Source organism: Anneissia japonica, unplaced genomic scaffold, assembly GCF_011630105.1.
Source record: "Anneissia japonica isolate Jap-2015-1 unplaced genomic scaffold, ASM1163010v1 scaffold1511_len2985839_cov193, whole genome shotgun sequence".
Taxonomy (NCBI): Eukaryota; Metazoa; Echinodermata; class Crinoidea; order Comatulida; family Comatulidae; genus Anneissia; species Anneissia japonica.
The window spans coordinates 1,824,282-1,841,835 of record NW_022685291.1 but is presented as its reverse complement, the minus strand read 5'-3'; the positions used below and the strand labels follow the sequence as shown (position 1 = coordinate 1,841,835).

General features: G+C 32.7%; 1 protein-coding gene across 4 annotated transcripts in view; it reads left to right on the top strand.

The window, feature by feature from the left end:
- LOC117110505 (potassium channel subfamily K member 16-like) overlaps positions 1-17,554 on the top strand; it is a 44,827-nt gene that overhangs the window by 14,028 nt on the left and 13,245 nt on the right. For 3 of the 4 annotated variants that reach the window (XR_004445708.1, XM_033253242.1, XM_033253252.1), the window contains exon 2: positions 6,798-7,175. Coding sequence is in view for 3 of the 4 variants with exons in the window: in XM_033253242.1 (XP_033109133.1) it covers positions 6,845-7,175 (331 nt within the window). In the remaining variant the exon portion in view is untranslated. Of the gene's footprint in view, positions 1-6,797; positions 7,176-13,540; positions 17,514-17,554 lie in introns of those variants that run through there. The other variant, XM_033253266.1, reaches the window with a different exon arrangement.

Genomic DNA, 17,554 nt, shown 5'->3' with positions numbered 1-17,554 from the left:
CTTTTTTTGATATCTCTGGATCCGCCCCTGAGCATATTAAAACTACAGGTAGGAGCAAGGTTTGTTTTTAGGTAGAGCTTCATCTAATATCTGTGGAATGTTAATTAAAGAAGTCATTTACTGTATTTTCTGATCGATTACTTTTATCCTATCATTAACTACAATAAAAAATGGCAAAACATTACTTTTCAAAGAGACAAGTTGTCTGACACCGACCTACATTTATTTACTGTCATAAACTGAATCATGTGTTAGCCCTGTGGAAGTTTCCTTTTAAAATGTTGAAATGAAAGATCCTTAGGCAGATATCAATATTATTATTCCGGGTAATTATGGGTGGTAGATTAGTATCCAGTAAATAATGATCTTCATGAATTTTCCTATAGTTTCTAAATGTGCACGGGTCATGGTCAGATTTAGGTGCCTTTATCTTTAGCGCTGTAAAAACAAAATCACATCCTGTGGATTAGAGTAATTCTTTATTAGTCGTAATTATCAGGGGCGGATTGCTATAAGCGGTCTCTAGACTGTCTTAAGCCGGCTATAATCGTGGCGTCACTACTGGTCTATGATTATAGCACGGTTGCTATACCACGGTTTAATCAGTAAGCCGTCTTAGATTTTAAAGCCTACTCGGAGGAGGCTTAAAACAGTCTTAAATCATTTTCATCTTGGCGTTCTGCTGATTAATGGCAAGACCTAGGCCTAGATCTTCAAGGTCGGAGAATCAAATATTCCGCACGTTGCTCAGCATCTTTAAAAATAAGTCTAGGTTTACTTGCGTTCATTTCAATACATTTGCGTGCATTGAGCACGCATGACGTTGCCCTCAATCTTACGTTACCAGGGAGTGCTTGTTTGCGTTTCAATACTCAAAGCGAGTGGAATAATTTACAATTTGTGATAAATAAAATAATGGTTTATTTAATTGGCTTGGTTACATACAGTAGCAATGCTTAAAAAACTTGAATAAGGAGAAAGCATAATAGAGCATAGTGGACACGTGCATTGGTAAATCAAAGAGTTCTTATTAATATCACCATTAATATTTTAATTAGTTTGTCAACCTTTTATCGTCAAAATGTCAACCTTCTAAAATTTCAAAATTGTGATTAAGTTGATGTTGTGGATTACTTGGTTACACATAGCATACTTTATTGTCATACTGTACATGCATACAGTATTTTCAAATTTTGTGATGACTGATTTATGTTGTTATCATGTTACTGTACTTACTTTTTATTTACCAACTGGATAATAACTGAATGCCATGATATTTCTGACACACTTAAGGCCAAATAAAAAAATATACCAGTTTCTCGATCCCTGCGCATCCATTTGCTCTGCCTAATTTTTTCTTTGCTTTCAATGTGTCTACTTGGTAAAAAAGTGAGAAAGTAGAAGCCTTTTCCCATCGACCATCTTGGATTTGTCACCTTGGCGTAAAAATAAAAGTGTCCCCATTCTCCTTTTTGAAAAATATTAGGACGAGAAACTACTTTTTTTTTTTACTTGGCTTAACATGAAATTCACACTTAAGGACATTAGTAGCATGAAGTTCAAATGTTTGCTAGATACTATACCTGTACTATTGTACAGCTGTTAGATAGCCAACAGTGTTACAGCTGATTGTACAAGTGAAACATGAAGTACAAAGGCATGTTTACTGTAAGCGGTGTACGGTAAGAATGGCCCCAGAAAAAATTGCCCCGGTAAAAATGGCCCCAAATGACAGGTAGGTAAAAATGGCCACAAAAATAATATTGTGTATTTAAACTGATTTTTTAAAAATCATTATGCATTTTTTTAAACTGAAATAATTTAGTTTTTAAAAGGAATCTAACATCAAATAAATTGCCATTTACATTTTATTTTTTGCAGAAATTACATATTCAATGATAAAATATTCAAAGATAAAAAAAAAGCCATGAATTACACTTTTTATTTTTTTTTCCATTTAAATGTTAAAAAATAGCAACAACATAATCAATAAATCAACATAAATCATGCATTTATTAATACTAAAATAATTTATTTGTGGTCAATTTCAAGGAAGCGGAATCAAAAGTTTCCAGAAATTTAATCCAAGTATTGGTAAACCCCACAAACAATGAGTTTACAGTATATGAACATCAAATTATTATTATTATTTTTTTTTTTTAGAAATTGAGAGGTCTACAATCGGAATTAAAGGGTTTGGATGGGGTTGTCAGTGTGTTTGGAGGATTGTGGTGTATTTGCAAGTATTTTTTTCACCAAAAAAATCAACATTTTAACCAAAAAATAGGTTCTTATAAATATTTAATTTTCTTATTGACCAAGTGAGTCAATCACGATTGAATTGTTTGGTTTTCTACAGTGTGTTTTAGGAGGTTTTTGGGATTTAGCAATACTATTTGATCCTACCATAATTACTTTACCCTCACAATTACACGCCACTTTAATTCTTAGCATAATTGCCATATTTACATAACTATGTATATAATATAGTATCTCAGTTTGTATTATTGCTGCGAAGCATCCAATTCATATTCTTGACAGAAGTTTGACCTCTGAAAGGTCATTGTTTGTAAAAAATCAAGGGCCTAAGACGACTGAAAAGCGGAGTTTCCTTGTTTCGTTCTGCCGGGTAAAATCAATTACTTTAGGCGACGTTTGTAGACTAACCAACACGTACCAACGTTCGCATGTCGCGCTAGCCTTATCGTACTCTAGGCCTAGACTAGCTAGGATGGTATAGGCCTAGCCTTGAAGGGACGAAGGTTCCAATGAAAAACAACGTCGCTCCTTGATAGCTACATTGTCTATTTAACATCACAATAATTCATTATTAGACCTATAGTTGTTTTTTGAATTGTACTCCACAAATCTCAGCCGATACCTCGCACAACTCAAGTAACGTCTCGTATCTATTGTCGTGATGTCATGGCTCGCTGGCTCACACTTGCGATGTCTCGCACTTGTGATCAAATAACAGGCTGGCTCGCACTTTGGCAACACTCTTTGGCAGTCAACTCGCCACTAGAAAACCCGTCCTTGGAAACTTGCCTCATAAAAAAATGTACACTTCCTAGACCATGCAGTCTTCAAAATAAAAATTGTAACCTTTGGTAATCAACTACATTTTCCACATACATAGAAATTTTTGAAACTTTATTAAAAAAAACCTAAACCATTATTCACCACTATACACTTTTTGACAAAAATGAAAAATTACGACTTTGTTACCCAATGAGAAGTGTTCTAATATAGACAATGGGTCGTGTCTCATATTATTTGTTATATTTTTTATTATTCATTATTTTCACTTGATTCGCATAAATAATTTTGTTCGAAGAATATTTATATGCAGTTGTACTTCGCAGTACTTCACTTGCAATTTGCAATTTCTAGTTTAGTATAGTTTTAGGCACTTAAATGTACTTGGCAGGGAGTAGAAACAAAGTATGCAATTAAATAAGTTGCTTAAATAAATGTATTCCTAATTATTCAGTTTACTTTAAAAACAATATTTGATTATCAAATACTTCTTTGAAGTAACTCTAAGCAGAACATTTGTTGAAGTAACCTAAGCCTCCCTTTTCCCATACATGAACTTGTCATTCAAACACACAATTGATCCACATGCTTTAACTAACTGTTTATTTGCACTGTTTATAACATGTAAAGTTATTTCTTTTGATACTTTAACAAAAGTGAATTTTGTGGTTATCTATGAGTTGCATATTTTGGTAGTTGAAGTACTGTATACATGTCATTCCTCTACTTTGTTAGTGGAATAACATTTTTAAAACTTATTTCAACTATCAAAAAATGTTCAATGGCTGTTGTTTTCTGATAATCTCTCAGTACATTATTTGCATCTGTTGTGTAACTGTATTTGTTATTGATTCAATTCTTGCTTATTACAGTATTTAAATATTTGAAGATTAAAAAAAAAAATATCATTTCTATAATACTGAATTTTTTCATTGGGGCCATTTTTACCTACTTGTCATTTGGGGCCATTTTTACTGGGGCCATTTTTACCAGGGTCATTTTTTCCGGGGCCATTTTTTCCTGGGCCATTCTTACCTACATTCACTGCAAGCACCACACAATGTGTGTGTCCTCAGTCTCCCATATGTAGGACGGGTAACAGATAGAATTACATTTAGTTTCAAACTCTTTATATTGTAGCTTCAAATACTGTATTTTTACCACAAAAATCAACTTCATCTAATTTAGAACCATAAGAAACTTCCCTTTTCCCAAGGTATTCATTTCACAAAAATTTCCTCCAGTAAGTTTCTGGTCAAAATTATTGCAGTTTTATTGCTGATGGTAATGGTACAGTAATTGTTGTCTATGAATATGGATCCTTCATGGATTTTCCGGTTCTACTGTAATCTGCTCGGCTGTAACATTAACATTAGTGGCAGTGATAATTGGTTGTCGTCGTTACTGAAATGTAGTGCAGAGCAATAAAAGCTTGAAATTTTGCCAAATATAAAGTTTACTCTGGTATATTTGAATACAACAAAGAAAATATATTCTCTAAATTGATGACATAAAGCTCGTAAAAACTAACATGATTAAAGTCGGAGAAATTTATCGCGTGCTTATTGATGTAGGATTGTCTACTGAGCAAATATAACCGGCAGTAGATTCATAAAACTTGTTAACCTAGTAGTACTACATTTCTTTAAAAATGCATGATAATTTGAACTGCACTCATGAAACGATACCCAAATATTTTGCTATTGCTTGATCGTTTCAATGTTGAATCTGGACCTCTTGGGAAAAGAGTTACTTGTGTATTGAAAGAGTATTTCCAGAATAAAGAAATATTTGAATTGCATTTGCTTGGTTTGTATAACTAAGTCTTCTCAGATAAGGACTTGAAATGGTAGCTCTAGTGTAGACCTACACATCTGGTTGTGTGCACTTTAAAGAACATCTTTCTTTGGAAGAATAGGGTTTACCCTGATGTTAATGTTCACATTAGCCTCTGACATTCTGGAATGATGTGAACTGATGTGAACTAATTAAGCACAGTAACGCTACGATTTATGCTTGTTTTTTGCTGTGTCTGTTTTTGTAAATAAATGAAATGAAATTTACCATCCTGATATTTGTATCTCACTACTAAATTTCATCGTAGTTAAGCAACCAAGTATTGTACAGTAGTTGTTAACCAATACTGTTAGATATTTTATAATGTTCATTTACTGTTGCTTGTACTTACTGTATTGAAAAACACTGCCTTTGATATGGGTTGTAAAAATGAAATTTAGTGCGTTGTTAACCACAGTCTTAACATCAGCATCGGTTGTAGCTTCCCCTCGCGTTGATAGGGTGAGGAGCGTGTTCTATTGATTTTTTTTTAAAGAAGTTTGATTCAATTATAAATTTCTAGGTTTTTAGTCTAAATTGCATTACTATATATGTCCTTTTAAATCATTTCTAGTGATGATTAGTTTTTAAACATTTTTATTTTAAATAATTAAGGAAAGTTTTCTGTGATGAGCTCAACAAATATAATTCAATATTTGAGTTTCTTAAATTTTATATTTATTTATTTTAATGGGCAGTTCTATTTTAATTGATTTTTTAGGAATTTTTCTGTTTCATCAGAGATAGTACCTGGCTATTAGTATTACTATTAAATGAATGTTGGGATATGTAATCAACTTGATTGACGGCATTCAAAGTACATTTAAATTAAAAGTGCAGTAGTCGGGCTGATGACTATCTTATCCAATCAAAATCACAGGCATGTTCCTCGTTGGCCTCTTTAGCAAAAATATGAATTTCATGATGTTAAAATACAGTTTAAACTGTAGTTGATGATAGTTGCACTCCAGTTATTAGGAATTTATTGTAATCTATGCAATTAAGTGTTGTTCTTCTAATGTAGTATTTATACTATTTGCAAGATTAACTATACATTATCTGGAACTCACTTCAACCAAGTCTGGAATTAGGATTACAGTAAATATAATTTTATTACTATTCATTACTGTAGCTATGTGAAATTTAAGCAAGTAAAACGAATAGTGTAGAGTACTACATGTACACATACTGTTATTACAATTTAGAAACAGGGACTTGACTAATACGACATGCCTTTTATATGCCGTATAATAATAACTAGTTCTGGTAAAGTGATACCTTCTTTAATCATGGGCTTTATTCATGGCTCTGATAAACTAAAAGTAATTTACAAATTGATCTAAAAGACTTATTCTGGATTAAGGCGCTGATTTTTCTGCTGAATAAGTTCTCATTTCTACAGAATAGAGTTTTATGAAATTAATTCTGGCTAGGTTTAGACTAGGTGGATAAACCCGGCTCAACTCACCGGGTTTATCCACCTGCCAGTCTGAACTAGGTAGCGTACCTCCAGCCGGGCTGTGTTCCTATAGTAACTAGGCCTGGCGTGCCACCGTGTTTAACTTTCTAAGCCGGGCTTTAATCGCTACAATGTCTCTGGTTGAACTTGGGTAAAAAAATGACTAATCACCATTCAAACACATACCTAGTAACTAAAATAATTCTGTATCAATTCATGATATGTATTAAATGATGAATACTGTCATACATTCATTACAATAATTTTTCTTACAATGGTTGAGTTATTTAAGTCAAAGTACCAATGGGAGGAGGTACTTGTAAACTATTGGTTCAATCATGATTTAAAGTGTTTATCTTGAAATATGTTTAAAAATTCTATACCAGTATTGCATATTTTATATAAAGTCAGTGCATTTATAGAAACACTTTTTAAATCTGTATATTTGTTTTTGGTTTTGCAGGTAGTTGACTAATGATTACTCTGCTGTATATTTTTCAAGCCTAACAAATGGAGGACAATTCAAGTAATTCGTATGTTACTGGAAAGAAGTTGTTTGTTTTGTGGGTGATATTTCTTCTTTACCTCCTTTTTGGTGGCTTAATTTTCAGTGTGCTAGAGAAAGGCAATGAGGATATTCAGAGAAAAAGAGCTAGAATAACGAAGAAAGAGTTCATTTATAATTACACCTGCTTGGATGCTTCATCTTTGGAAGATCTCATTTCTACCCTCCTTGAAATCCAGGCTCAGGGTGTGGATCCCAGGGAAAATGTAACTGGCCCATCCAAATGGGATTTTACAAGCTCTTTGTTTTTTAGTGGCACTGTGGTCACAACTATTGGTAAGTTAAACTAACAATATTTGAATTTAAGCCTACTAGGTAAAAAATATTTTATTAATACTTTTCAGAAGAGAAATTATTTTTTGTGAGCCTTTAGGGCAGTCAAACCTCATTTCAACCAGGGCCCCGAAATATCAACACAGAAGAATATGTCACAAACTAACAAAAAGAACAAATTAAAGAAAATTGTATTCCATTACTTTTAATATTTGGAAGAGGAAGAGATGAAAAATTTTAATCCTGAAATATGGTAATGTCCCATTTCCCTCAAGCCAAACAGTTCTCAGCATGTTGGGGGTGCAGAGATGGTTCATATAATATGACCTTGTAGGTCATTCATTATTCCAGATCATCAAAAAAAATCTTAACAATATACAATTTAGAGATCCAGATGAATCTTTTCACTAATGTTCTATTTATATAGAGTACCACAGTTGTGTCGTCACTACAGCAGGTGGCACCCTCTGGACGTTAGTTACTGTTCATTACGCCTGAATGACTTCATATTCTTAATGGTTTAGAATAGGCTTTCTGGAATAGGCATTTTAAAACCTAATAATTTACCATCAAAATGTACTAAAAACACAAAAAGTTTGCATTAGATTAGTTAATCAAACACACATTTAATCATCAATTAACATTTTTTTTTGCGTCACATATTTCAAATAATCAAAAGGACTGTTCCACTAAGTCCTGCTGTTGGGAAAATGTTGCTAAGATCCCAAAAACAACAACCATTCGTAGAGAAATGCGTGAGTGTGGATTTTTGAACATGGTGTATTCCTGGGCCTGCCTATGGAATGTCAAGTTTGATTGACCTACTCTGTAAAGTTCCATTAACAGATCAAGTTCCAATCAAACCTCATATTTACAGTATGTACACATTGGAACCAAGTAGAATGGAATTACAGTAATTTCAGTTAGGTTGAAGAAGATGTGAGGAACCATGGGGCTTGGATGGATCTTGTGGAGATAGATTTTAAGGGCAACTGATTTTTTTTTCATAATTACTTGCATGACCCATGACCCAATTGTAGTTATTGTTGCATTGACCGGCTTTCTTAATTGCTCTTCCTGTGGGTTTTATTGTCACTAAACTGCATGTTAAGTTTGTAATATTAACATCATAAGTATGTGCTAGGTTGTATGCTGGTTATGTCTCTTATTATACACTTGAGTTTGAAGTTGTTTGTGTTATTAAAATGATCAGCTCCACAATGAATTGTTAAAACCAGACACAAGTCTGCTCTACTGCTTAATTGCGTGCCAAGTAGTTGATTGAGTATTTGTAAATTCTTTTGAGTATACCCCGAATCATGACTCGTTATAACAATAATGAAGCACAGTTTTGATCATTATGTTTGAATATTATTAAATTTTATAATTCAGTATGTGAATTCATCAAGGCTCGATGACAACCATTGCATCTATGTGAGCTGATTAATAAACTTAAGCCAGGGGTGCTACTTAGGGCCTGTTTCTACTGGAAAAAAAAAATCGATTAAAAATTGCTTTTTTTTTAAATCGCTTTTTTTTCTCGCAGTAGAAACAAGACACACTTGAAAAAATTGATTTAAAACCCACACAATGGATAGTGTGTTTGATGGCAAATAACCGATTTTGGTTGTGTACTTTTTAGCTACAACACAAAAAGTGATTATCAGGTGAAATATGACCTCCAGGTCAAACCACTGCAAAGCTAGATCGTATCATGAGCGAACTTTCAATTAGTCCTTTTGTTTATGTCCTAGGCTTACAAGCTAAAACGTCAATAAATGAAATTACTCGTTTTGTAATAATTTTGTAAGGGGATATTCGACCTAGGCCTCACCGCTCTTCTGGGCCTACTGTTGTCCTTATTCATGTGCTTGTTCGTTGTGCCGATGAGCACAGCCGGAAACATTCGCTTTCTTGCCGCACATCCTATTCTCCTCATCATCATGACTGGAATTTACATAAAATATATAATGTCTTGGTGAGAAAGAAACTATACAGTTTGGAAATCGTGTTATAGTCATGATGGTGACGTAATATCCGCCACGAAAACCAATTTTCGTAAAAGCAAAAATGCATTAAAAAAGCGGTTAAAAAATTATTTTGTGTTTATCAGTTTCCTTGTTGTTGTGTTTCCTTGGCAAGGTCTGAGACACTCGCATAAATTTAAAGGTAGTTGAGCACAACGGATTTTATTCTGTTAAATAATTTATTTTAAAAACATATAAAGTAAAATTATGAATAGAAAAAATGTACTTTTCTTCACGTTCACATTCATTCTTGCAATTTTTAATCCTGTGGCAATAATGGTCCTGTAGTGGGACTTGTAGCCACGAAACCAATGACGAAGACAATTCTGGTTTTAACCTCATGGAGTTTGAATCCGATGCTGACCATATCTGGCCAGCCATGCTTGGATGCCAAAGCTTAAATTATTGACGGGCTGTGAAGTAGTTTACGCTATGTTTTGGATTTATTTGCAAGAGATCTGCAGCTCATGGTTATGAAAAGAAAATTTTGTTTAATTATTTATATTATTATTTAAATAAAAATATCAAACAATACCATAATGGCTTCTCGAGTCATGCTTGGGATGAAAACATTTTTTTTTTTGGTAAATGCTGTAGACATTAATTTGATTGAGAGAGGCACATTAACATGCATTATTATTATTATTATTATTATTTTAGAAATCAAATTTTCCTCTTCCTCTGTAGACATGGTTCTTTTCATATTTTTTTTTACTTAATTAACATATACCCTTAATTTCTCTGAATTTCCTAAATAATAAATGGAACAGTAGGGGTCACCATTCTCTATACTTGACCCCCTTTGTGTCCAAATGTTAGGGGTCCACATTCCCTACCACTTGACCTCATTATACTGAAGTAGTAAAGGATCATTATACTATGATTCAATTGAAAATAACAGTACATATTAATTTGACACATTTTATTGAAAATGGAAAAAATTCTTGTAGTAAACCACAGTGGCGGTGCTACGGGGCATGGGGGACATTTTCTCCCAGAAAATGTTCTTTCCCCCTCCTTCTCCCCATCCTCCCCCTCCTTCTCCCCATCCTCCCCTCCCAAAAAATGTTATGTATTTTCTACATATTGGTAAATTATCTACATTATAAAATCGATTACTGGTACGAGCATTTATAATGCGCTTTTTCCTTGCGGTTATAAAGCGCAGTTCCTTTCCCTGGTCATTGGGTCCATATGCTAAGTGTTGCTACTGGTAATCAGCGCAGGAGTAGGCAACCCCACCAGGTACCCATTTATACTCCTGGGTGGAGAAAAGCAATGCAGATAATGTGCCTTGCTCAAGGACGCAAGCGAAATGCACAATGAGGGGTTGAAACCCCAACCTCGAGGTTGGAAAACCAAACCGTTCCTGCTGCGCCAAACTGCTTCTACCTTAAATAAGCCAGGCTCCCTGGTCCACTTTTGAAGCATTTTTAACAACGCACAACCACACCTACCTCAGGCCACACCACCATGTTTCCCCTAAAATTTTACCTTGCCCCTCTACTACCCCCCCCCGATTTCAGACACTGGCGCCGCCACTGGTAAACTAATAATGTACGTAGAGTTTATGACGTATATTATTGGCTTACTTATACGGGAATTTGTCTATGTTCATACATCACAGAAACCAGATGGAACTATTTGAGCTTACATTTTATTCTTATGATGAGTAAAGAGTTTTAAAAGTTATTATCAGTTATTATATGTACATATTTAATATGATTCATGATTTTAATTGTGCTATAATATTTTAAATGCATGAAACAATATTTTGCAATAAGTGAATTGGCAATTGTACTGCATGATTATATCTCTGCTGACCATTATCCAAACAGTTGTTTTCTGATATGTTGATCAGTACATTTTCTTTTTTCTCAATTTTGTATATTGCATGCCACTGTTATTTTAAATGCTTGTGGTTGACATAGTATGTATTAACATAATCACTACAGTAACGCATGAAATGCACAATACTAAAATGTTTTGTAGTTTGGTTTTCTTCATGAATCATTCCTTCTCTACTGACGTCGTGGAATATTATCACATCATACTCTATGTGTTCATCCCGGTGGTTCAGCGTACAGTATTGTTGCTATAAAAACTTGTCTTGCGTTTTCCAAAAAAAAAAAAAAAGCAAAAGGTAAATATAATATTTCTGTTCAGTTTTTTAAAGTTTGGTAATTATAGCATTTCATTGATAAGTTTCTATTTTCTTGATAGCATTAATAACTTCCTTCTATGTAGTAATTTTTTTGTACTGTTTTATTACACTGGACTTATTAACATTAAATAGTCAAAATATGCTTTTTTCATCTTTATAGGAAATTGGATATTAACATATCTTATTTTAGTCATAAAATATTACCTAATTCTAAGTATGACTTTCAGTATTTTTTCCCTGCACAATTTTTGCTTTTAAATAGCCACAATTTGTTTGAACACTGGTGGGGGTATCAATTTTTAAACTTTTGATCAAACTACTGTAATGACAGCTTTAGTCATAAATTCTTTTTATTGTCTAAAAAAGACAATTTACAACCTTTTACTGAATAGCCAAATTGAATGTGCTTTTAATCCATAGAATAATAACAAACCTAAAGAAAAACAAAGGAGATTAAAATTAAATCACAGTTAAAACAAGCAGAGCATGATACTGTTACCAAATATTAAGTGTCGCAACAACACTTCAACCAATTTCACATCTTTCCATCACAGCCATTCCATGCACGTCTGGCTACCAATGAAAACAGCAAACGGCACATTTGCATGCTCTGCACATCCCTGGATACTCATATGGAGTTTCAATTTATGTTTATTTAACAGCAGAAACTTTTATTCTACAAATGAACACTATGGGTAATAAACTACTAAAATATATGTCACAAGTTGCAATGTGTAGGTATGCAATTTCTTCTGATTGTTTGAACAAAACAAAGACCATTATATTTTCTAAACCGATGATGTAATGCTCGTAAAAACTACGATTAAATCGGTGAAATTGATCGCATGCCTATTTAATGTAGTATCTTAAATATACATTTCCTTTTTTAATGTTTTTTATCCCACCTGTTTTTCTTTCACTTCAAATATAATTCTATTTCAGATTGTCAAATTTAAAATATACAGGAAAATGCAAAAAGCACACACAAAACATAATAAAAGCATAGGAAAACAATTAAATAATATGTCTGCTTCATTCTGTGTGAATTTGACAGCTTGTACAACGATTAAGTTCAAATAGTTAATGCATCTTATACAAAATTAGTTATTTAAAGGAGATTTTCCAACCTTATACAATAACAATTTCATAATTTCAACATCCCGTTTATTTGCTTTATGAATTTTTACGGTTACAGAAATTGTGTTTACAAAAAATTTGCACATTAAATGGATACAGACAATCTTGCCTGGATCTTTCCATTTGTGATTTGACACAATTTGACTGTTTGAGTGTACTAGTTTTGTATCACATATTATTGATTTTAATGTCATGGTCTTAGATTGACATCTATTGACTGATATCTATTTTTCTACTTATGAATATTTCACATCATTTTATAAAAATACAAAATTGCAGAAACAAATTTGCAGACATTAAATACCACTAGGATATATTATAATTATAATAACTATATATTGAAACATTATATTTATTCTTCTTTCTTTATTGTAAAAGCAACACGGCAAAATAAAATCCACCGGGCAGTTGGACAGGATCTCAAAGCGAACATAATCATGTGAGCATGAGATCCTCAACCACCCGACTTCACAAAAATACAATACTCAAAATTTAAAAAAAACATGTTTTTACAAGATTTTTCCATTTTTTATACAATTTTTATATTTTGAGAACTTAGCATCTTAGTTTAAATGGTAAACAAGAGGAATCTATGAGTGTAAACAAATTTCACAAATTGAGATTTGCACATCCTGCTTTATATGCAGACACTTTAACTAACTAAGCCACTTGGACTTTCGTTGGGAATTTAAAATTGATTGGATACAATTGATTAAAATAAAAGGAATTGATTTATTGATTATATATTCATATACAGCACTAGTAATCATGCACACATGTGATAGTAGAATAATAGCAAACTTGAAAACACCAATTTCATTATTATTATTTTGTATTTTTGTATTTTTGTCATTCATATTTCCTGCACTTGGAATATATCAATTTCATTATTATTGTTTTTATTGTTATTATCATAATTATAAATTTATATTTGTCATTACTCAGTGTTTCAATTGCAATTGTATAATACAATATATGCACACACAATACACTTTTATACAAACAATATAGAAATTTTTTTTTTATTACTTTTATTGCAGGTTATGGAAAAATAGCACCAAAAACCTACAAAGGACAAGTTGCCTGTATACTGTACGCAATAATTGGCATTCCATTTACCGGCTGGTTGTTGTCGGTGGTTGGCGATTTCTATCACTGCAAATTTCACTCCATATGGTCAGCTCTAGAGTGTTTTATTCGCAAGTATTTTTCAAAACACTTTTGTCGGTCCTGCGCGTTACTTCTTATCTTGGTGATCTGCTATTTCTTTTTGTTGATAGTTCCAGCCTTGTTTTTTATGTATTTAGAAGAAAACTGGTCATTTCACATAGCACATTACTATTCTTTTATTACTCTTACAACTATTGGATTTGGTGACTATGTAGCCAGCAATTCAGAATCACTAAATGATGAGTGGAAAGAATTATTATATGAAATATGTTTGGTTGTATGGTACACCTTTGGGCTTGGATATATCTCAATTATTATTACAGGAATTGGTAGAAAGGAAAAGCACATTGCAAAAATGATAAAATCGCATATAAAGGATAAATCAAAGAAACTTGACGTACAGTTACAGGGATTACGAAAGATGGGCTCCAAGAAAGTTGAGAAAACACTAGAGCCAAGTAATTGCACAGATGATAAAGATGAGAAAATTTTTACAATGAGTGGCCAAAGTGGCAATATTGTATTGTAGTTTTCATGCTAAGATATTGATTAAGTTTCAGAATGCAAGACATACCGATACACTATTTAAAATTAAAAATTTTTCAATTTTTGTTGCATTTCAAAATGATTGAATTATTCACATTTACATCCTCAATGTCAAATAATACATGCATGTGATTTAAACAAGTTTGTTCAAATTGGAGCACTGGTACTACTACCAGTACTGCTGGTATAGGTACAAATATTTATAATGCGCCTCTTCCTTGAGGTCATTGGGTCCACATGCCAAGTGTTGCTGCTGATAATTGGCACAGGAGCAGGCAACCCCACCAGGTACCCATTTATACTCTCGGGTGTAGAGAGAAGCAAATGCAGGTAAAGTGCCTTGGACACAAGCGAAATGCAAAGCGAGGGATTGAAACCCTGACCTCGAGTTTGGGAAACCAAACCGTTCCCGCTGCACCAAATTACTTCCACAAGCGCGTAGTCAGCTACTTGATGGGTTCTGTATTAGGATCACTCCTGATGATAGAGAAGATTTGTTTTGGGGTATAATGACATGAAATTTAAAGTCTATTCCTTACTTTTCTTTGCTGTACTTGATTTTAAGTATATTTAAATAATTCTGTACATAGTTCCTACTCTTTAAAATGCACACCAATGACTAACAAATTGAACTAAAATGTTCCTTCTGAAAGACTGTGTACAGTGATTATAGCATAGAGTCTACCATCAAGGATGATGTTTCTAAATGAAACACATTATCAGTAATGGATTTGAACAAGGAACCGATGGATGGTTCAGCATACACACATAGGCTACCACTGTTTTAGCCAACTGTGTGCTAATGTATGCTGTTCTCCGACCTGTACTAAGTCTTGTTGCTATGTACAGTATTTTATAATAAGCTAAACAGTGTGTTTCATTATGTGCCTTAACTATGAATAAGGTGGAATAGCAACATAATGTTGTATGTATAATACCTGTAGCAACACAGATCTTGTCAGGCAGTTATACAGTAGAGTTCGCCTATCACTGATGAATTTGTTTTACAGTACACCGCAGTCCCAAGTCTCACGCCAAAATCTTTGCGATGTGTGGAGCTCCTTTGAGCAAGCAAAGGTCAGCACACTAATCCATCTCTCACAAACTTCTGAATGTGTAATATTTATTTTCTCTCCAAAGAAATTGAAAACTATAATAAGGTGAACTAAGAAAGCTCTAAAAACTAGACCTGCAGTGGCTTCAAGTAGCTTTACCTGACTTGAGACCCTTGCAGACATATAGTATTGATCAGGGCCAGATTTAGAGAAAAATCGGGTAAGGGCCAGCAAAGTACCTAGCACCAAGGATGAGTTGTGGGAGGGGCAGTTAGGAGGGTGTGTCGTTTGATTTTTTTTTGTTTAGAAAGGCTTAAGACTGTTGATATATAGCACAAAATATTTAAATTTTTTTTTTTTTTTTTTTTTTTTAACATTTAAAGTACTGTATGGTGTGCAACTTTCTTGATGCTTGAACACACCTTTGTAAATACTAATTGTAATAATTTTAGCAAATGTCAAAGTATTTTTGATATGCCTGTATGGATGGGCATGATGTCATATCACACTCATGTGTGGGCCGTAATTAATACTGTGGACAGGAGTGTCAGTCATGAAAAAATTAAAAAAATGTTGCTGATGACAATGATTGCTTCAATAGAGAAAAGCTTGCCTTTAAGGCCACGAAAAAAAGAAATTGTTGGTCATCGTTTTTTCCTTAATTTTTCAGTAGGGAAGAGACAGATACATTACCTGTAATATTCAGTAGACTTTGTATTATTGATCTGAGTTTTTTACTTTTGGCCATCATTAGAAAGATTCCCCCACCAAAAAAAAGTTACGTCAAGGCAATTTACTTGGGAAGAGATTCAAAATCCTGAGCAGGCGTGACAAACTACTCAGGTGATTCCAGAAATTTTAATTTTGAATGTGACTACAGCAGCCCCCATCTCCTTCCCCCAACTTCCGCCATTTTTCTAACTAAGCTGCACACATTTCCACTCCTGATTGTGGTACAGTAATTTGCATAATGCAGTATCTTTAATCATAGCATAGCATAAATTTTACCCATTGTATTGAGATTGAATGGATTGTAATTTAATGCTTTGTAATTTCTATATCAAATATAAAGGTTTATATTGTTTTATTAGCAGCACACTCCCATTCTAGGAAAAAGTGCACCATGTTTTCTACAAAGGATTGTAATCAGTACAAGCTACCAGTACTTATGAATAATGATATTTATTCAGATCATAGAATAATGTTTTTCCTTCAATATTAAAGATATGATCATGCTACAGCCAAATGAATTATTTTTAATGGACATTAATAAATTATTATTAGTAATATATATTTATAATAGAAAAGAATTACAAAATATATATTTAGATATTGATGAAGAGGTACTCAACATGTAAATGTTTTTAAATTATTTCAAACATGAAATTAAAAAAAACAATTTTGAGCTTAAAAATAGAGATTAACTTGTATAAAACACCCATACCTTAAGTTGGAATGGTCAATTTATATGAAAATTTATTTACAATAGGAAAAAATTTAAGAATTACAGAATATATATATATATTTAAATATTGATGAAGAGGTACTTGACATGAAAATGTTTTAAAATTATTTAAAACATAAAAATACAAAAAAACAAAAAACAATTTTGAACTTTAAAATTGAGTTAGCCTGTATAAAACACCATTATTCCATGCCTTAAGTTGGAATGGCAACTTTAATATGTAAACTTCTTGCTGTTGTGTTATTGTACTGAATACTTGGTGTGTTTTAAATACTTGCGAAAAAAGCTGCGTTTGATGACATGTCAGGTAGGGCAAAACAACACTCCTGTTATACATTTATTATATGAAAATTATGTCTTCAGACGCTTAACCCAGATAAAACATAACTAATGTGCATATTATGATGCAAGTAAACATTACGATTACAGTATGTTCTATAAAATGAAGACTAATTTTAGACTAAGTTGATTAGACAAGCTGTACACTCAACCATGATGTAATAATATACCTGATGAATTCCAGGCATAAGCTTGCATGATCAATAACTATTTAATTTGATAACCAGAAAAAGCAGTGGAAACACCTTGTATAATTAGTGGCAGTCTTATTTTAATTTATTGTATCTAATTATTATATAGACGAACACACATATCATTTCTAATTATATTGTATATAAAGTTGGTTGCGACAGTTTTTATTAGAATATATGCAATCATCCTTATGTATTGATTGTTAAGGCGACTATCATCGTTTATGTACTGCTATGGTTGCCTGTGTCTGATCAAAAAAATATATATATATATATATATATATATAT